Genomic DNA, 22440 nt, shown 5'->3' with positions numbered 1-22440 from the left:
TCCGATCTTTTTCTCTTCCTTCCAAGCTCTTCACTCTATTCCAGGAGCTCTGCCAACCTTCTCTCACCTCAAAATGCCCCTGAATATTTAAGTACCCTTTCAGAGAAAGAAGGATCCATCCTTCCTTCCTAAAGCTAACCCTCCTTCCATGTGTGGTTCTGGTGTCATCTTCCCCCTCAAGGACCTCCCTCAATAATGTATCAACAATGAAACTCTACCATCTTTGACAGTCCTCCTTCTTCTACACAGGTTCCGGGTTCTACCGACTTTACGTCAAATATCCTCGACACCTGCCCTCTAACAACACTCACGTTTTCACTGCCAATCCTCAGGGTATCCTTTCTGCTCATTTAGACAGTGGCAATACCCACCTTCCTGAATACTTTCTCCGCCTCTGATCTTTCCCTTTCCAATTAATTCATCAGGTCTAAGGCACCAGTTTCATCCTCTAAAATACAACTCTGACTTTCACTTTTCTACTTAAAAAGACTTAATGGATTGATTATATACCAAATAACTTTCAAAGTTCCTATCATGACATTTTAAGCCCTCCAAAAAGGCAGTCCCAATCCATCATATTTCTAAATTACACAAGGCTCTCTCCAACAAGAGAAACTTAACAGTACATTATAGCTACCACTAACTGAATGCTTACTAAGTGCCATTCATTCATTCACTCTGTTGTTCATTTTTAAATTATTTTTGAAGGCTACCATGTGTCAGGTACCATTCTAGGCACTAGGAATGCAGGAGTGAACCTAACAGGCAGAAATCTCTGCCTTCACAGAGCTTAAAATTCAAATGAGAAAGGTGGGCAATAAGCAAATAAATAAATAACATACTACATGGTATATCAGATGGTGATAAGTGCTATAGAGAAACATAGGGCAGAAAATGGCAATAGGGAATGATAACAGGGGTGTGATTTTTAAGAGTGGTGAGGGAAGGGCTCACTGATACGGTGATAGTTCAGTGGCTGGGTCCACACTGAAGACATATATCTGAGAGTTATCAGTGTAGAGATTGTTTTTAAAGCATGAGACTAGATGAGATTGACAGGGAGTGAATGCACATAGAACGGAATCTTGGAACATTCTAATGCTTAGAAATTTGGAGACAAAGAGAAACCTGCAAGAGAGTCCAAGTAGGGGGCAGCCAGCAGGTAAGAGGAAAACCTGGAAGTGTAACATCATGAGAGCTGGGAACCAACCACTGAATTTAGTAATGTGGTAGCCATTGGTGACCTTGACAAGAACAGTTTTGGGATAGTGATGAAGACAAAAGCTGACTGGAGTGGGTTCGAGAAAGATTTGGCTGAGAGGAAGTGGTGGCAGTGAGTACAGACAGGTCTTCCGAGGTCACGTAAACATGCATTGGACCGTGTGCTTTACAGATTAATGAAGAGAGGGTCTCTTGATCCTCACATCAACCCTATGAAATAGGTACCATTTGTTATGCCCATTGATAGATGAGAACACCGAGGCTCAGAGAAGTTAAATAACTGGTCCAAGGTCAGAATCTATGAGTGGCAGGGCCAGGACCCGAACCCAAGTTTGTCTAATTCCAAAGCCAAAGATTGGTGACTCTGTGACAGTCTCCAAATCTTAGGAGGAGGCAGCTTTGACCTGTTCCCAAGGATTCACTGGTTCTTTCACAACGTCCTGTACCTCTCAAGCCAGCCCTTTTAAGGAACACAAAAGGACACTCCTACTTTCCCAGTTGACAGCCTTTTTGAACTTGTCAGTGTTCTATAAATTAAGTCACCAATGCACTGACCTGAGTTAGGCAGGACTGATCCTTTGCCATTCTTCACATCCACCACCCACGTAGCTTCTTTACCTCCAGGGCCATCCTTCACCTTGAAAGCAAAAATACCACCAATTTTCTTCACAAACTGCTCCCCTTCCTGGGAAGAAAAATAACACTGGGAGTTACACTAGGTCCATTTCTCTGGCTTCTCTCCAAGCAAATTAATGCTTAAATAGGTACACAGTGTGAGTAGTTAGGCTGGCCAGCAGGCAGTACCCAAGCTCCCTCAGGATTTCTACCCACAAATCTAGAAGGCAACCAGGCAACAATTCCCACATCTGCCAAATCTTTTGTTAGAAATGGCTTTTTAGATACAACTGGTGGAAAGGAAGGGAGTATGGGGTTGGCACAGCAGCATTTTCTGTCTCAGTAATTTAGCAAACATTCACTCTGGCCTCTCTAAACATAGGAATCTCCAACCCTCCTCCACTATTTTTGCAGGTAAACTCCTTTCCATCTATTTTTTATTCCCCACAATCAGAATTTAAAGATAAGTGGTTCTGAGATTAAAGTCTTCTTTCTTTGGTCAACCTCTTTTCCATATTAGTATAAAGAATTATATGAGTAACATATCACCCACCATTTACTTTTGGATCTTGGGGAATAAAGCGGCCTAAATACAGAAAACATAACCTCAGACCCACATCTCTGCAGATGGGTTTTCTTTCTCCCTCTCTTCCTCTTTTCCTTTCCTTTTCATTCTCACTCTGCTTCAACTTCCCTTCCTGAAACATTTACTGAGCCAGACATTGCTCTAGGCACCAAAGATACAGAAGTAGGAGTAAGAAAAGTAAATGCTGATAATGCACGGGGACGGCGGGAAGCACAGGAGCACAAGGAGCAGCTAAGCCAGCTGGCAGGGGAATAATGAAAGGATAACTACTTCACATGCCTTACTTTAAAAAAAAAAGCACAATAATTTTATTGAAGTTATTTTTCTTTAGAAAAGAAACACATTTCATTGTGGAAATATTAGAAAATACTGGTAAGCAAAAAGAGGAAAATATAAATCATCTATAATTTTATCACTCAAAAAATCATATTTGGTATAAATTCCATCTTTTTTCTCTGCATATGTATTTTAAAAATTGAATCATATTGTTTTGTAACCTACCTTTTCTGTTTAACATATTTATCCTCATTACTGCATCACTAACTACTCTTCTACATAATTTTAAATGGCCACATATAGTCTTTAAGTGTAGAAGTGTACCATTTAACCAATACCCTGTTGTTTGTTATTTAGGCTAGTTCTAACTTCTGGCTCTTAAATAAATGAGGTGAGTAACATTCTTATATCTAAATATTTTTACACAGACTCATTTATTTAAAGGTAAATTCCTAGAATTAAACTTTGCTAATTAAGAACACTTAATCTGGGAATCAGCATAGGTCTGAGTTCCTGTTCTTCCATGTACTTCTATAACTCTAAGCAAGTTATTAAACCTCTCTGAATCTGTTTTCTTATCTATTAAATGAAAATAAAACAGTAGCTACCCCCATACAGCTGTATGAGAATTAAATTATATAAATACCCACAAAGCACAAAATAATCGCTCAATGGATGTTAGAATTCTGTTGTTATTTTATTCTATGATCTGTTATTTATAAGCCAATATTATAATGTATTTTAATCTTTGGCACAGCAAATCCCCATCATAATTCCTATCTTCCAAATATTCTTGGCTATTCTTGAATATTTTTGGACATTTCTTCCCTGTATATGTACTTAATAATCATTTAGTTAGTTCTTCCCCCAAATGCTGTTGAATTTAGATGGGGTTACATGAAATGTATGGGTCTCTTTGGGGGAGAAGTAATACCTTTACAATATTAAGTCTTCTCACCCATGAATATAGAATATCTTCATGTTTTCTTTAATGTCCCATGGAAAAATGTTATTTTTTTCCTCACATAAGTTTTTGTACATTTCTTGTTAAATTTATTCTTAGGTATTTTATACTGTTCTTGTTAATATTTCTTAAACTATATTTTATGGCTATTGCAATAAAATAGGGTCACTACAAATATACAGAAAACATATATTAATCTTTTTGATATCTGTTTTGGAACTGGCTACCTGCTTTTATTTCCCACCTTCTTTATTTCAGCCTTACATCCCTGCAATAACTTATACCCAATATTCTTTCTTTTGGTGCCGTAATATACATTCTTTCAACAAAGATTTAAGTATTTACTATATTCAGACACTGTGATAAATACCTGAAATACTCAATTATTATTCCTGAGGAACTTAGAGCCTGGTCTAAGTTCATTCTTTCTTTTTGTTGTGTTTTGTTTGTCTTATTTGTTTTAGGCAGCTGGCCAGTACTGGGATCTGAATCCTTGACCTCAGTGTTAACACCTGTGCTCTAACCAACTGAGCTAACCAGCCAGCCTGTTTTGTTTGTTTGATAATGGTGATTAAGATATAATTTACATCCCATAAAATTCACCCTTTTAAATTATACAATTCAGTGGGGTTTTCTTAGTATATTCAGAGTTGTGCAATCAAAAACCACTATCTAATTTTAGAACATTCTTATTACCCTAAAAAGAAACTCATATCCATTAGCAGTCATTCCCCAACCCACCCCAACCCACCCCCTGCTAGTCCCTGGCAATCACTAATCAACTTTCTGTCTCCATAGATTTGCTTTTCCTGGACATTTCATATAAATGGAATCATACAATGTGTGATCTTTTGTGACTGGCTTCTTTCACTTAGGGTAATATTTTCAAGGTTCATCCATGATGCTAAAGCACACATATATCAATCAGTACTTCATTTCTTTTTAGGGCTAGATGATATTCTGCTGTACAGATGTAGCATATTTTGTTTATCTATTCATCAGTTGATAGTTGTTTCCACTTTTGGCTATTACGAATAGTACTGCTATGGACATTTGTGTACAAGTTTTTGTGTGGATATGGGCTCTAATTTCTCTTAGGTGTACATCTAAAAGTAGAATTACTGGGTCATAAGATAATGTAGAACTTTTTGAGGAACTACCAAACTGTTTTTTAACGTGGCTACACCATGTTACAATCTTACCAGCAATGAATGAGGGTTCAAATTTCTCTACATCCTCACCAATAATTGTTACTGTCTTTTTTATTTTATTTATCCTACTGGGTGTGTCAATTTTTTTCTTACACTGTACATAGATACCACTGAACCTACTTGGGATAAACTATGAGTCTTAGGACAAAGCAGCTGTTCTAAAAATATTCAGTCTGGGCCTCCTTATCTCAATAGTAATGGAGGCATCTCTTTTTGTGGGTGTCCTGGAAGTTAACTATCAATATTTTCTAGTTAAACCAAGCAAGCAAAATAACTGTCAGGTCTTTTAAGTGAAAGAGAAATTCTCTTATTTTGGCTTCCCTTAAAATAGTTCACTCAAATTATAAATAAGTTGACTTTAGAAAAAAATATTAACAACAATAATAATCTTTTGGGGGGCTTTAAAGCATTTAAGTACTTTTACTATATATAATTTCTTTAATCGTTATAAAACCCAGTAAGTACTTGGGTAGGCATTAATGTTAGCTTATTAATCAGAAAAAGCAACTGAAGCTCATAAAAGTTAAGAACCTTTCAGACTATTCTCTATACTGCTGGTAAGTAATCTATCTAACATAAGCCATCTAACACTTTCAGGCTTGAATTTCTTACATGGCTCCTGATGGCAAAGAGAATGAAGCTGTCTTTATACATCTTTCAAGAGTCTTCATGATCTGAAGGATATCTGCGTTTTTCTCTCCAGCCACTTTTTCATCCTTTTCAGCCTTTCTGATCTAACAGTGCTGGCCATTTTGAATTCCATGACCACATGTGCCAAGCTCTCTTAGGCCTCCCTGCCCTTACTCATGCCTGTCCCAGGACACTCAACTCCTTTTCTCCACCGCCACCCCAACCTCATCATTCAAGTCTCAGCTCACATGCTAACTCTTCTGGGAAGGCTTCTCTGTCTCCACCAGCTACTTTCATGGCCGTCTGCTCATGCTCCCATGCTTCCTATTACTTTTTTTCTGAAAAATTCTTTCCATGTGTCTCTTCCCTCCAAACTCTATGTTCCCAGAGGGGCAGGGACATAAGGCTAAGAAGTAGTATAACCAGAACTCAATCCCAGGTTGGTTTAATCCCGAATTCAATGCTCTTTCCATTTGACTGTACCATGCTGTCACTGCAGGTTACATCAATACTTCAACTTTAGCCTATGATGGCAGAGCAGTCTCTGCCTCTGTAAAATTAATTAAAAGAAAATTCAAAGTCTTCTCCACATTGCTGAAATCTTTTCTCTCAAGGTCCTGTGGAGACAATCTAGGAGAGAGGGTTAATAACATTAGTGTGCTAGGCCACCCAAGAGCCAGGCTTGCTCTGGGGCTAACGGCCCATGAATGACTACTTCCAGGTGCGTCCACAGCTATAAGCAGACACCAACAAGCTAGAGCAGGAAAACACCAGCAAACATTTAGAAATTCCACCTGCATGCTTGAAGAGAAATTCCTGCATTCTTACTACTTATCCTCCCACCTCCTTAAAACAGATGTAGATTAACTTGCACTTGCTGCTACTTTTGAGAACCAACTGACCCTCCTATAAAATCACATCCCTTGGTCAATAACATTTTCAACTGAAGTGGGAGTGAGAGAGGGTAAGGAAACAGAGGAGGAAAGAAAGATAAAAGAGAAAAGAAAATACAGTTGTGAAACTGGAGATCATTAGTACTAAGAAAGTTCTTAAGTACCTCCTTACATGAAGAAAAGCACTTGTTTCTGAGTAAGCAAAGGTCAAGGAGTAGGTCCTGTCGTAAACTTAATAGGGACAAAAAATTAAGACAGAATTCAAAGAAGGGCAATGGAGTATTGCTAACAAAGACAAAAGTAGAAATAAAATCTCTTGCCAACCTGCCTTTGCTAATGCAGAAAATGCATGAATTGACAAAAGATTCCAAGACTTTCACTTTCTAGTGCTGCAAATAGGAAACTGACAATCGTGGGAAGGAGAAAAGAAACAAGGGGACAAAGTACATGGGGGTGAAGTTATGGAGAAAAAGAAAATGATTAAATGGGAGCCAGAAGCATACATTTGCAAAGCTAAAAGAATACTGCAAAATAAAACTGCTTTGTTAATCCCAATAATGAAGTATTCAATGATTGATATATAACCATACCTAATAGTAATCTCTAAACTAATTTATTTGATTTCTTTTGACAGAATAAGATAGAAAAAAATGGAGCAATCTGGCAGAAGTAACTATCCTATGGGTTGCTCTGCAGGAAAATATTGGCAGCATGAAAAAAACATAAAATTTGTTAGCTGAGCCCCTACAGAGTCCAACTTCATTTTACAGTGGACACTTGTAATGAAAGAAATTTAAAAAACAAAGAGATATTTTTTCCTACTAGACTAGCATATTTTTTAAAAACCACCAACAAATTATTAGAGAAGGTGTGAAGAAAAGAAAAAAAGTTATTCTCATGATTTGTTATTAAGTTTATAAATTATTACCCTCTTTCTTGTGGGTAGTGTGGCAGTATGTATCAAAATGCAAAATGTATATATCCAACCACCTAGCAATTTCCCACCTTTAATTATTTATACTAAGCTGTTCGTGGCATAATATGAGTGCAAAAGGAAATTTACTGCAGCATTAATTTAGTTGTAAAATTTAAATTCAACCTGATATTCATCATAGGGAGCTAGTTAAATAAATTATGATATAAATGTACAAACATGTCCTATGCATTAAAAATGACAGTAAGGATTTACATTTATGGCCATGAAATGTACTGTCAAGAGAAAAAAGCAGGTTATAAAACCACAGGTAGCCAATGTAGGTGCATCCCCCAAAAATGGTATGACAGGGCTGTGGCTCCTGTGCAAGTGCCTGCCCAACCTGTAGCTGTGATCATTACAAAAATTCTGGAAACACTAGGTCCTTTCACAAGACATGTCAGTCACATCAGCTGTTTTCCCACCCACAGTGCAATCACCTTAGATATTAACAAGTCATCTAACCTGCAATAAGATATGCACAATGTTTGCCTATGATACTGTAGCTCTAATATGAGTGAAATGCACAGCTTAAATGTTCTGAATCCTTTTGTTTATTTCAGCCCCCTTTGATCACCTTAACAGATATGTAATTTGAATTGTGACTGTGGCTGTACCATAACCTTGTATGGCCTCAAATCTAAAATCAATAATGAAATCTCAAGATGCTTCTAAATTTGACACAATGAAATAGCACACCTAATTTTGCCTGAAGAGAATAACTCTCTTTTTGGAGGAAGAGTTACTGTTAGATTGATTTAGTATGATTATTATCTATTAAGAACTATTTCTTGTACATAAAAATAGATCTGCATATATAGTATAATAAAAAAAACCAATATGTATTTTATGATCCTAGTTATGTAAAATTGTAAGTTTATATACATAGAATGAGATGTCTGAAAGAATGTTAACCATTGTTAACATTTTGGTGAACTCTTGAGTGGTAGAATCTTGGGACATATAAAACTTTTATTTTTTATGTGTTTCTGTACACTGTGAATTTTTTTTTTAATTAGCACCATTTTTACAGCAAGAAAATAAACTACTTTGGAAAAAAACACAATATTTCTTTTTAAAAAGAATTTTAACATTATGTACATTTAAAGGGTCATTTTAAATATTATTCTTTGGAATGATTCTAAGTAGAACCTTTTTAGAAATTACACCAAAATAAATTAAAACTGCTTTACCTATGAAGTTTGTCCATAACTGAGTCCCTGACAAAGAGAGGATTAAAAAGACTGACAATTTTAACATCACTTATTATAGTTTTTTAACTAACTCAAGTCTGGATTTATACATTTCTGAAATGCATTCTTACTAGAATATACTCAAATACTTGAAACATGATATAAATTTTTAATTTGTACCACCTCAAGGCAACACCTGAAATGTGTGTCTGCTTCCTCTAGCCGCAGGAATCTGCCAGTAATATTTTATGTAAATCTTACCTCTTCAAGTTTCTTCTCAATCTCCTTAAAGACAAGATTTGCCTTAAATCCATCACCTGCAGAGCTGGTTGGAGCAGCCTCAATTTGATGAGTTCTAAAAGGACTGGGGAAAAGAATCAATTCCAATTTATGGAGTCACAAAGGTATTGTACTAGCTTTTTCAACACGTATACAATAATAATTATTAAAAACCCTAAGAATAAAGATGCATGACTCTTATCCAAAGGAAATTTTTTGTAAGCACATAAAATAATTAGGCTTTTCTTCCCATTTTTCAACTCATATTGAATACTCATTAGGTGCTAGGCGTTGTTCTAAAAAATACAGTAAACCAAAGAAGCTACCCTCATGCAACTATATGCTGGTGGAGGAGAGGGACAATTAACAAACAAAAAAATAAAGAATATGGATACTATGTAGAAAATAAGGCAGGTTAAGGGGATAGAGAGAAAGTAAATTTATGTGTGTTGGATGTGTTGCTTTAGATAGTGTGGTCAGAGAAGGCCTCTGTGAGGAGGTGATATTAAATTAGGCCTTCAATTATGTAAATGAGCCAGCCCTACAAAGATTTAGGTAAAGAACTTGAGGTAGAAACCAGCTTGGCAGTTTAAGGTAATATAAGTCATTATGGCTGGAACACAGGAACAGAAGGATCTAAGGTCAGAGAAACACAGGGTAAGACAGAGACGAGCTTTATAAGTCATGGTCAGGAGTTTCAATTTTATTTTAACTATAATGAGCAGAATAGGAGGGTATAAGCTGGAGAGCGGTATAATTCAATTTACATGTTTTAGAAAATAAATCTGGCTGCCAGGTGGAAAATGAACTGTAAAGGGGACAAGGTGGGAGGCAGGGAGATTCATTAAGAGGCTACTGCAGTAGTCCAGGCAAGAGGTGATAGTGATTAGAGCAGGGTTATAAGGGAGTGGTGAGTTAGCAGAGGTTGGACTCAAGATTTATTTTTTTCCTGCAATACAAGATATGATGGTTAATTTTAGTGTCAACTTGACCAGATTAAGGAATACCTAGAAACTTGGTAAAGTATTATTTTGGGGTGTGTCTGTGAGGGTGTTTCCAAAGGATACTAGCATGTGAGTCTCAGTGGACTAGGTGGGAAAGATCTGCCCTCAATATGCATGAGCACCATCCAATCTTCTGGGAGCCCAGAGAGAACAAAAACACAGGAAAAGACAAATCTCTATCTGCTGGAGCTGAGATACATTATTTTCTCTTGTCCCCGGACATCAGAACTCAAGACTCTCCAGGCTTTGAGTTCCAAGACTTACACCAGCAACACCCCTAGCTCTCAGGCCTTTTGCCTCCAGCCAAGAATCACACCACTGGCTTCCCTGGTTCTGAGGCTTTTGGATTTGGACCGAGCCATGCTACCAGCATCCCAGGATCTCCAGCTTGCAGACGGCCTATCCCAGGACTTCTCGGCCTTTATAAGAACATGAGCCAGTTCCCCAAATAAATCCCTTCTCATATATCTATATACATATCCTATTGGTTCTCTCTGGAAAACCCTGAATAATACATGAGATATGAATTTAACCATCTGCTCATTGGTTGTTTGATCCTTAGTAAACGACTATAGATAAACAGCCTGACACGGTGGGAGGAACACAGCCTTTACAGCCACAAAGTCCTGGGTTGGAATCCCAAGGGACTCCTCCACTCACTAGCGATATGACTCTGAGCAAGTCACTTCATCTCAGTGCAGGGGGCAGGCAGGGAAGAAGGTGGAGAGTGCCAATGCCTCTGCAGAAGTGAATGGAGTCTGTGCGGATATTCTACCCGGGCCATGGTAAAAAATGATAGCCATGGCTGTCAAGGGCTCCAGACCTTCCAGTGTCAGGCAGGGAGAGAAACCCCAGGGGTCTCAGGGCATCTTAGGATGGTAGGCACTTCCTCTGACATACCACCAGAACATGGGAAGGTCAAATTTGAAGGGGTCAAGAGCACAGCAGCTGCTTAATAAGCATTTTTTTCCTTTCTTTTTTTACCCCTCTCCTTCCACATATCCATTTCTCTTTCCTTTCCCTTTCCTTCTTCCTATCATTTCAGAAATCTTCAATGTCTGCTTGCTACATGCTTAGCAAGATATGTCCAAGGCACTGGGGACATGTGAACAAGTCACACCCAGTAGCAAGATATGTCCAAGGCACTGGGGACATGTGAACAAGTCAGACCCAGTCCCTGCCCTCACTGAGTTTATATTCTTCTACTGGAGGAGAAAAAGAAGTAAATACACAAAACAATTACAAATTATAGCAAGTAATAGGAAGGAAATAAAAAGTGGAACCTACTTCATGCACAACAAAGGGAAGAGCTCTCTGAGCAGGTAAATTTAAGCTAAAATCCTATTAAAGGCAGAGAAGGAGGGCCAGTCCGTGGCTCACTCGGGAGAGTGTGGTGCTGAGAACACCAAGGCCATGGGTTCAGATCCTATATAGGGATGGCTGGTTAGCTCACTGGCTAAGCGTGGCGCTGACAACACCAAGGCCATGGGTTTGGATCCTATATAGGGCTGGCGTGTGGCTCACTTGGGAGAGTCTGGTGCTGAGAACACCACATCAAGGGTTAAGATCCCCTTACCAGTCATCTTTAAAAAAAAAAAAAAAAAAAAAAGGTGTAGAAGGAGCCAGCCAAAGAAGAAATTGCAAAGATCCTGAGGGAGAAAAGAGCTTGGCCTGTCAAAAGAAAGTAAAATAAGACCAGTGTCACTAGAACACAGGAAGGAGAGTGACCTGAAATGAAACTGGAGAACTAGGCAGGGACCAGATCATGTAGGCAACCCAAAGCAGGGAATTGGGGAAGCCATAGAAATAATAACAGGTAAGTGAAATAGTTTGACTTGTGATTATTCTTGTAACGGTATACAGAATGAATTGGGCGTGGGGTGGGAGGGACAAGAACAGAGGTGGGGAGATGAGTTAGGAGGCTCCTGGAGCTGTCCAGATAGGAGAGGATGGTGGCCTGGACTACAGAGGCAGTCTGCCAGTGAAGATGGAGAGAAGGAAATGGAGTCAAAATAGAAACAGATCATCCACAGGCCTTGCTGCTGGGGATAAGGGAGACCTGAGGGGGAGAAGAAAGGGCAAGGATGATTCAGGTGTTCGGCCTAAGTAACTAGGGGATGGCGGTGCCTTTGCTGAGACAAGGAAGAATGTAATGGAAATAGATGGGTTCGAAGCTCTGTTTTAGGCACACTGAGTGTGAGATGGTTGTGAGACCAGAAGGCAGTTGAATATGAGAGTCCGGAGCTCAGAGGAGAGGTCTAGGCTGGAGAAAAACGGAGTAACCATCAGCATAATGCACTTAAGTCCATGGGAATGGACCAGAAAGGAATTACAGAGAAAGAAAAGAGCCCAGCACCATGCCCTCTGGAACCCAAAGACCAAAGTGTCATAGAGCTGAGACAGAGAAGGATTCCAGGAGGGAGAAGTAAACTATGCCAATGCTGTCAAAAGGTCAATACCCACTGGATTTAGCAACACCAAGAGTACAGATGATCTTGACAAAAGCAGTTTTAACTGCTATTACTTTTAGGGGAACAGTGAAATGAAGTGGTTTCTGGATGGGAGTGTGATATCAAGGAAGGTTTTTTGGGGGGATAAGATAAAAATGATATTTTTATTTTGACTAATCTCAAAGAAATGTAGCATTTCCTTCTAGATGTAGGCATATGAGAGTCTGTGACTTTAAAATACACACACAAAATTTACCATGGTAACCATTTTCAAGTGTACAGTTCACTGATATTAAATATATTCATAATGTTGTGCAAACATCACCACCATCCATCTCCATAACTCTTTTCATCTTGTAAAACTGAAACTCTGTACCCATCATACAATGACTTCCATTTCCCCCTCTCCCCAGCTCTTGGCAACCACCATTCTACTCTCTGTCTCTATGATTTTGACGACTCAAGGTACCCCATATAAGTGGAATCATACAGTATTTGTCTTTTTGTGACTGGCTTATGTCACTTAGCATAATGTCTTCAAAGTTCATCCATGTTGTATGATATGTAAGAATTTCAAAGAAGGTTTTGTTTTTAAGATTGATATATCAAAGCATGAATGCCTGATGACAGTACTGAACCAGGGGAAAGGAGATGGAAGAGAGAAATCTTGAGAAGGTGACAGGGAATGGGATCTAGTGGCCTCTAAAAGGAGGAGGAGGTGACTTAAGGGAAGAAAGAGGATCAGATGGGTGTAATGCTAGATAGGTCGACAGGTCTTGGGGTGGAAGATGAGGGAGTTTGTGTTCAATGACTTCTATTTTCTCAACAAAGTACAAGTATAAGGCAAAGTAATCAGCAGAGAGTGGAGGAGAAGGGGCAGGTAAAGAAAGTCTTAAGAATCTGAAAAGTGGGCCTTCTAGAGGAATCATATTAGTATTAGGAATGAGGAATGGAACCTAAGCTCCAGCCACACTGACCACGTGCAGTACTCAGAGCACAGGACACTACTTCATGCTCCCATGCCTTTGCCATTACTGTTCCCTGTGCCTGGAATATCTCTGTCTTATCAAACTCCATTTCACTCCTCAAGACCCAGCACAGGAAACTTCTTTTCTGTGAAAATCTACTAAATTTCAGCTTCTCAAGAACAGATACCACATCTTAAAAAAAAAAAGAAAGAAAAAGAAAAATCTTTGTATCTCTAGTTCATAGCACGTAATGGGTATTTAGTAAACAGTGACTGAAATTGCACTCAATTCACCCTTACCTAAATCTTAATTTCTTCCTCCTCCATTCAGAGCAGAATTATCTATGGTACAACAACTTCTCGGTCAAGTCTGAATAAGTGACCTAAAATCAAGTGGCCACAACTTGTTCTGCTCCACAAGCCAATTTCATTTCATTAATGGTCTTTTCAGCTTTTAATCATCATTGTGTCCTTCTCCAAACTTACCATTTAATTGTATATGATAAAATAATAATGATACTATAGCACATTTTAGTGTACAAAGTATCTTGATACTTTATGGGGCACAGTCCAGACAAGTTCCCAAAGGTCACAGATATCTCTTTATCTTACTTGCTTTCAAAAATTCATCAAGTTACTGATTAGCCAACTTTTCATCCAGATTAGGTGAAAAGGTAATGTATAAAATTTTATCAATATTATCTGAAAACCTCTCATTCCTTACAGTTTATTTCATATCTGTCTTGCTCTAAGGAAACTGAATATATAAAAGTATGCTCCTCATAGTTTCTTAATATACAAAGTTCTTTCAGTAAAAACTAAACCTGATTATTTTTTTTTTTTTATTTTGATTTACATTAAAGTTCCCTGGAATAAATCTAGTATGTAAAATGTGGAAGTGACCTTGAAGATTAACCAACAGAATATCCTACTCAGTATATGAATTCCTTCTACAATTCCTGAAAGTTTTTCATTCTAAGGCCTAGATCAGGTTTTGCTTCAACAATATCGAAGACTAGGGAGCGCAGTGTAACCAACAAAACAGGAGCTTTGAATGAGATAGGCAATGCTTAAAATCTTGATTCCCACTTTAAGACTTTAGATAGGTTGTTTTAACTCTGATCATCAATCTCCTCATCTATAAGCAGGGTATATAATACCTACGTGAGAGGCTTTTGTGAGAACTGAACAAAGAAATGAATGCAAAGCACCTAGCATGGTCCTGGCACATAGTAGGCTCTCATAAAAGAGGTTGTTAAAAAAAACTCTTAAAATTCAATAATAAAAAGAAAGCCCGATTTAAAAATGGCCAAAGGATCTGAATAGACATTTCTCCAAAGAAGTAATACAAATGGCCAATAAGCACATGAAAAGATGTTCAACATCATTAGCCATTAGGGAAATGCAAAACAAAATCACAATAAGGTACTACTTCCCACCCACTAGGATAGCTAAAATTAAAAAGATAGACAATAACAAGAGATGACAAAGATGTAGGGAAATTGGAATCCTCATACAATGGAATATTATTCAGCCATAAAAAGGAACAAAATACTAATATACTCTACCAATGTGGATGAAACTTGAAAACATTATGCTAAGTGAAAGTCAATCACAAAAGACCACATTTTATGATTTCACTTTTATAAAATGTCCAGAATAGGTAAATCCATAGAGACAGAGAGTAAATTAGTGGTTGTCAGAGACTGTAAGGAAAGAGGGACTGGGGAATGACTGCTAATGGGCACATGGTCTCTTTTTGGGGTAATGAAAATGTTCTGAACTTGACTGTGGTGATGGTTGCACAACTCTGTGATATACTAAAAACCACTGAATATACACTTAAAATGGCTGAATCATGTGGCATCTGAATCATGTCAATAAAGTTGTTAAAAATTTTTTTAAAGTGGTTGTTAGAAAAAATAACTAAATAAATAAATAAATAAATAAATAAATAAAGTGGTTGTTAGTGTTTGAGAAGAATTCAAACGCCTACATTTTAATCAAATTTTCACCCCTACATCTAACATTTAACCAGTAACCAGTTTGTTCTGATTGGAGATATTGCATAGTACACATAAGTACCAGAGAGAAAAGTTCATTCACAATCAGCAACAATCTTCGACCTCAGAGCAGGCACATGGTCCATCACAGACAGAAATGCAGCCCAAAGAGCTGAGAGTTAAAAGACAAAATAAGAAACCTCATAGAGATATGGTAGGAGGTACAATCAGATCCTCCTTGACCAAGCTACAGGCTTTGACAAGTTGGATATGCTTCTCATTCTGTACTAAAAACTCAAGTTCATTTTTCCAGACTCCTAGGCAATATTGATAATTTAATAAATAAAACCATTTTCAACCATTTAACCAGAGCGACATGTTCTAGAGAAATAGGAAAGAAGAAAGAAAAATACACTGGGAAATGAAAAACCAACAGTACACTGAGCAACTACAATGTGTGGCAGGTATTTTCTATTTGTTAGTTTTCTGATCCCTGAAGTAGATATTTTCAGTATTTCCTAAATGAGGGAAAGGTTAGTAAGGTTAACATGCCCCAAGCAGGTAGCATGACTGCAAAGTTGATAGGGTGCTCTTTCCACTGATCAACAATGCCTCTCTGATAATTCCGGTTATAAAAAATGTAAAAAGATGTCACATACTGCCGGCATTTAACCAGTTTTATAAATTCCTCACCCTAACTGCTAACAAACTGGTGGCTACGTGAGTATGGAGACAGCTATGAATCACATAAGATTGCATGCATACTAAAACAATGTGCGTGTGTATGTCCACTGTATCTGCTGAGAAGTCCTAGAAGTTATAACAATGAGCAGATAGCCAGCAGCCAAGTTGTATTTTCTAAAGATCATTCTCCATTAAAAGGAACCAGGACTCACTGGAGAAATGACTGATCCTAGGGCTGGGCATGGAAAGTACGAGATGAGCCTGGAATATCTTTTTGAGCCAGAAGGTAAGGAAGTACTTGCACTCCCATGTTTATTGCTGCTCTATTTATAAGAGCCAGGCTATGGAACCAACCTAATGTCCATCCACAGATGACTGGATAAGGAAAATGTGGTATATATACACAACGGAATATTACTCAGCCATAAAAAAGAATGAAATCCTGCCATTTGCAGAAACATGAATGAACCTGGAGAAAGTTATGCTAAGTGAAACAACCCAGGTGCAGAGAGATACCACATGTCCTCCCTCACTCATAAGTGGGAGCTGAATGCATAAATAAACAAACAATAAAAAGAGAAAGAAACAAACAATGATCACAATAAAACATGTAACTTTTAGAAGGAGAGAAAAGAACTGTGGTTACTAAAGGTGGAAAAGGGGAGGGGAGGGAGAGAAGGGGGGTTAAAAAGAAAAATTGGTTAATGGACACAAATAATGACTATGTATCATAATGATAAATAAGCTAACTACCCTGATCTGACCATCACACATTGTATACAACTACTGAAAGTCAACTTTGTACCCCACATGTATGTATAATAAACTATCTTAAGAAAAAAAAAACAATAAAAAGGCATCAAGAGCACTAAAAAAAAAAGAAAAGAAAAGAAAGAAAGAAAAGAAATACTGCCCTTGAAACTTAAAACAAAAAAGAAAGAAATGCACACTGAAATATTTAGGGATAAATGAGCACGATGTGACCTACCTCCTCTAAAATAGTCAAGAAAAATATGCACATAAATATATGTAGAGGAAAAGTGATAAAACAATTGGGCAAAAATGTCAACAACTGGTAAATCTAGGTACAAGGTATATGGGAGTTTCTTGTATTATTCTTGCAATCTTCTTCATGTTTGAAATTATATCAAAATAAAGGGTTCTAACTGAAACAGAAATTCAGAAAATGAAAAAGCTAATCACCTATAATGCCCCTACTCCAACAAGTTTCCTATGTTTATTTTTCCATATTGCTTCTTCTAGTCCATATTTATTGGCATACATGTAGTTGTAATCATTATATAGAAACTATTTTTACTTCTAACTTTTAACTTCTTATATCACTTAGGATATTTCAAAGGGTACCTGCTGGGTTAAACTTTCAAGCTAAACTTTCCCATAAACAAACAAAAAACTGTAGTACATACATATAATGGAACACTATTGAATAGCAATAAAAGGAACAAATTATTGATACACACAAAAATGTGGATGACTCTCCAATGCATTAAGCTAAGTGAAAGAAGCCAGACTCAAAGGCTCTTTGATTCCATTCACATGACATTCCAGAAAAGGAAAAACTACAGGGGCAGAAAACAGATCAGTGGTTGCCAGAATATCTGGGGATGATGGAACTGTTCTACATCTTGATTATGACTGTATGCGTTTATCAAAACTTGCAGAAATATACTAAAAAGGATGAATTTTACCGTAGTTACCTTAATTTTTTTTTTTTTTTTTGTCTTTTTGTGACTGGTCATACTGCGCTCAGCCAGTGAGCGCACCGGCCATCCTTATATAGGATCCGAACCCACGGCAGGACCACTGCTGTGCTCCCAGCGCCGCACTCTCCCGAGTACACCACAGGGTCGGCCCAATTTTTTAAAAAGAAAAACAAAACAAAATTGGGTTTTATAGATGGGTTTCATTTAACAGAGTACGGAATGCAAACCTATTTTAAGTAGATCATAAAAGCTCCCGACTTATATAAAATTAGTAGGATGTTACAATACACATGTTCAAAACTGTTCTAAATTAGAGAAAAGTTTAACTCTAAATTATATGCAGTTGGCCACAGCTCTTAAATATGACATCACCTCTTCATTTTCATGGCCCCTGTTGCAGCACTAACCATTTCTTCTCCGCACTACTGCAACAGCCTCCTAAGCATTCCTGGCCTCTGGTCTCTCCACCATCCAACTCAAAGTAATGCCAGGCTGATCTACCTCACATATAATATAATCACATACTCTTTTGCTAAAACTCGTATTCTATAGGATAAATTCCCAACTCCTGAGCTCAGCATTTGAAGTGTTTCAAAAGCATGATCCAGTCACTGTTACTGACCCCTACACAGTACTGACTCTGCCCCTCTGCCCACGCACACATAAATAATCTACCTTCCACCTACACAGCACTAATCACCAAACCACTTCGTATTTACAAATCTCTATACCTATGTACAGACTTAGAATGCCCTTCTCCTACCCTTCTGCTAAGCACTCCTAAAGACACCAGTTCAAATTTACCTACTTCATAGTAATTTCTTCTTCTGAGGTTATACAACATTTTGAAGAAAGTATGTGTCTTCTCCACATACTTACAGGACCATACTTGGTGGGCCTAAGCATGTAATAGTTGCTTTGTCAAAGCTGGCTAAGTGATTAACTAAGCAAATCAGATTCTGTACAATGGGTAGCTTAAAATTACTTTGTGTTAAAATTACCACAACCACATTTTAAAACTATATTTGCACCATAAGAGTTAAAATTATTTTCCCAACTTTGGTCTTTGGAGTAAGTTATGTTCTATCAATAATATCAGCAATATTATTTCTTTCTTTTTTTTTTTTTTTTTTTGTCTTTTTCGTGACTGGCACTCAGCCAGTGAGTGCACCAGCCATTCCTATATGGGATCCGAACCCGCAGCGGGAGCGTCGCAGCGCTCCTAGCGCCACACTCTCCCGAGTGCACCACGGGCTCAGCCCAGCAATATTATTTCTTATCAGTCGTTAATACAGCATCCGGATTTTTTTTCGTGTTGCTGCCTTCCCAGAAATACCAACTCTGGTTAATGTGAACAATTGTTTCTACCAATTATTTATTCTCAAGAAAATAAAAGAACTATGAGAATTCCACATTTAAAATAGAATCTGTTGCCCAAAACTCATAACTTTTTCCTCTGAGCAAATTAGATAGCTATACTAATAAACTATGGCAGCTCTTTATAGTTGGTTTTCACTAAAGGTTTTCAACTCCAAATATGAACTGGAAAAAAAATTCCAGAGGTCAGTAACAAAACAATGAATCAGATTTAGGAGGAAACTTAAGATTCAACACCTTTTATCTGATTCAATTCAATAAATATTTACTCACTATGAGAGAGATCCTGGAGGTGGGAGAAGTCAATCACAGTCTTAGGCCTCAAGGACTTCATATAATACAGGGAATGAAAACAGGCTAGATACACTGCACCCAAACCAAAACTGAACAGGACCCAAGAGATACAAAGTGCTGTGGATATTTAAAGGGAGATGATACTTGAAATGAGCCTTAAAAGAAAGACAGAATTTTAACAACAGAAATGATATTCTGGGCAGAGAAAGAAGAGTGAGAAGCCAGGAGAAAAGACCTAAGAGCTTAAAAAAGGAAAGAATATAATGGATTCTGTAAATGTAAGTGTCTCATATTCTTTGTGGAACAAAAGAGTGAATAAATCACTAAATAATTACCAAGAATTTCAGGAGGAAAAAAGGGAGCCAATTAGTGTTAAAAGCTACAGCAGGATTAAAGAGAATAAGGAGGGAAAATAAAGACAAAGACATTCAATTTCATTCAGATCATTTTAGAATAGGGAACACTTGAACATGTTTGCTGACAGGGAAAGGAGTCAATGGAAAGAGAAAGATTCAAAAGAGGGTATTTATAATATTTGGAACAAAGTTACAGGAAGTGGTGGGAAACAAAAGCATGCAAAGAGAAAAGGTAGGCCTTGGAGAGCAAAGGGGACTTTTTTCTTCTGGGAAGGAGTGCATCTCTAAGAGGTAAGCAAGGAAGTTGAAGGATCCTCAGAGGCATGGGAGAGAAAGTGCCTGGAGACTTGAGGAGTGCAGGCATTTGAAGGGCAACGAAAAAGTCAGCAAAAGACAAAAAGAATTCTAGCAGCAAAGGGGGCTTAGCTGGATTCAGAAATGTAAATTTTCAAAGATCCAATCAGCACATAAGATGACTTTTTTAAGAAGCCTGGGAGGCTATGAGGAGAAAGCAAATTGTGGGAAAGGAAACAAAAGTGACTTGCCTAATTTACTCAGGTTGGCAGAGCTGAGAAAAGCACCCAACCAGCTCGGGCTTCTAGTCCAGCACTCTTTTGACTATGCTGCCTCCTTTCTGAGTGAAATTTTCCTACAGCTGGTTAAGTCTAAAAGCTAATGGCCAGTTTTAAAGCCATGTTATTAAAGCAATGTAATGAGACACTTTTCTTTGAATACTAAGACAATAAAATTAGGGGTTTTTATATGTAAAACATCAACTGTGAAAAGTCGGAAGGATTAAGTGACAGACAAAACCCAGAATGCCACTTACCTGGCGGCTTCGGGAAAACCCATCTTGTAGAGTGTTACAACCACAGCTCCTCCAAGACCTAAATTATGCTGCAGAGCAACCTTTGCACCAAGAACCTGCCTCCTTCCGGCTTCCCCTCTCAGCTGCCAGCAGAGCTCAGCACACTGAGCCAGACCTAACAAGTCGAACACAGAGCAGTCAGAGTCTGCTGCTTTAGAAAGCAGCCTCAACCAGCATTCCCAAGCCAGAAAAGGGCTAACGTTTAATCGTGGCTTTGAACTAAAGCATTTGATTAAGCCAGACCACGTTTGTCTAAATAATAACTTCTCTTAAGGCACTGAAGGATTTTGCAGCCAGTTCTTCCCCGCTAAGTAGTCTCTATATTTAGACAATATCCCAGCTTAAGAAATTCCATGCACACTTTAAATTTAATCAATCTGTTATTTTCTTGCATGTTAAAAGAGAAAACACTGAACATACAACTCTGAGGCCCAGGACAAAAAGCATAAAAATAATCTAGCTAATTTTACCATTTTGAATGTATCAAAAGAAAATAATCTAGGATTTGAAAGTTCACTTTCCCTAAAAATGTTTAGCTGCCATGGGGAATTTTTCCTATTATTTTCTCTAAGTAGTTCCCAACAAGAATGAATTAGTAGTTCCCAACAAGAATGAATTTCCAGACCTATTCACAACCATTCACAAAAAAACCTCTGATTCACAAAAATAACATTCTGTCCCTGGATAATAAAATCAAAGAATTTTAGAGCTGGAAGGAACCTAATGATGTAAACACTGAGAAACAGAAAGGTAAAATATTCTGTGAAAGGTCACAAAGTAAGTTAATTCCAGAGTTGTCTCCAGGTTTACAATTGTTTGTTTTTTTATTGGACCAGCGATTTAAGGATAGCTCAGTTAAGAACATTCTATCAGGATAGACTGGTTTCACCAACCTACAGGCAGAGCTCCACAGGTCTACCTACAGTATCTATTCTTCCACCCACACTCCCAGTCACAACTTCTGAATCCTGAGTACCTGTGAGTTTCCTATATAAACCCCAACCTCCCCCCAAAATTGAACTACTACTTTCATTTTCAAGCAGTGTCTATATATTTGCAGAATATATATCTTAAACACTATTTTAAAATAGGTAGCTCCACACCTTGTAATGATTTTTCGAATTGTATACATTTTGAAAATTAAGGAGGAAGGTCAAATTTAAATGATTTTATTATACCCAAACTTTGGGGCAATCAATTTTACCAGAAATCTGCTTTATAAAAAGCCTAAACATTTAATGAATATGTAAGACAAAAAGTATTCAAACTCGTCTTACCTACACATAAGTGGGGAAATACTGCTAGTTGTCTTTACAAAAGAAAATAAAACTATTTGAGAAAATATTCAACCTCACCATTGATCAAATCAAACAGAAAGATATTATTTTTAACCAATCAAATTGGTAAAAATGGGAATAATCAATGCTGGGAAGACCATGGTGACACAGCCACCTCCATACAGTACGGGTGAAAGTTCAAATCAGCACAACCTTTTTGAAAAGCAATGTACAAAGATAAGAAAAAACTTTAGGCTAGTCTGAAGGTATTGAGTTATCTCAATTGTTCATAGTCAGTTACAGATCGAACTCTTTGTTCTACTCTTTTCTCCCCTTCTCACTACTGCATTTGGCTAGTCTAAAAATAAAATAAAATAAAAATAACAAGCCTTTAAAACACCTTGAAAACCATTCTATGGAAATAATCAAACATAGGTAAAGTTTTACATAAAATGCTATCTGTTCATTACACTGTTGTAACAGTGAAAAACTAGATAATCTAGAAAAATAATTGGGGAATGGTTATATAAATTAAGAGTTATCTGTATGTAAAAAGGAAAAAAAAGTTTTTCTTCTCTACTCAACACATTTGTAG

General features: G+C 37.5%; 1 protein-coding gene across 2 annotated transcripts in view; it reads right to left on the bottom strand.

Annotated features, from left to right (window-relative positions):
* SCP2 (sterol carrier protein 2) overlaps positions 1-22440 on the bottom strand; it is a 109894-nt gene that overhangs the window by 10288 nt on the left and 77166 nt on the right. The window contains exons 12-14 of one of the 2 annotated variants that reach the window (XM_063104541.1): positions 20530-20683; positions 8824-8926; positions 1777-1858 (exon numbers count right to left, since the gene is read on the bottom strand). In XM_063104541.1, coding sequence (XP_062960611.1) covers positions 1777-1858; positions 8824-8926; positions 20530-20683 — 339 coding nt within the window. Of the gene's footprint in view, positions 1-1776; positions 1907-8823; positions 8927-20529; positions 20684-22440 lie in introns of both variants that reach the window. The other variant, XM_063104540.1, reaches the window with a different exon arrangement.

This window comes from Cynocephalus volans, chromosome 8, assembly GCF_027409185.1.
Source record: "Cynocephalus volans isolate mCynVol1 chromosome 8, mCynVol1.pri, whole genome shotgun sequence".
NCBI classification, from domain to species: Eukaryota; Metazoa; Chordata; class Mammalia; order Dermoptera; family Cynocephalidae; genus Cynocephalus; species Cynocephalus volans.
This window is presented reverse-complemented; position numbering and strand designations above follow the sequence as displayed.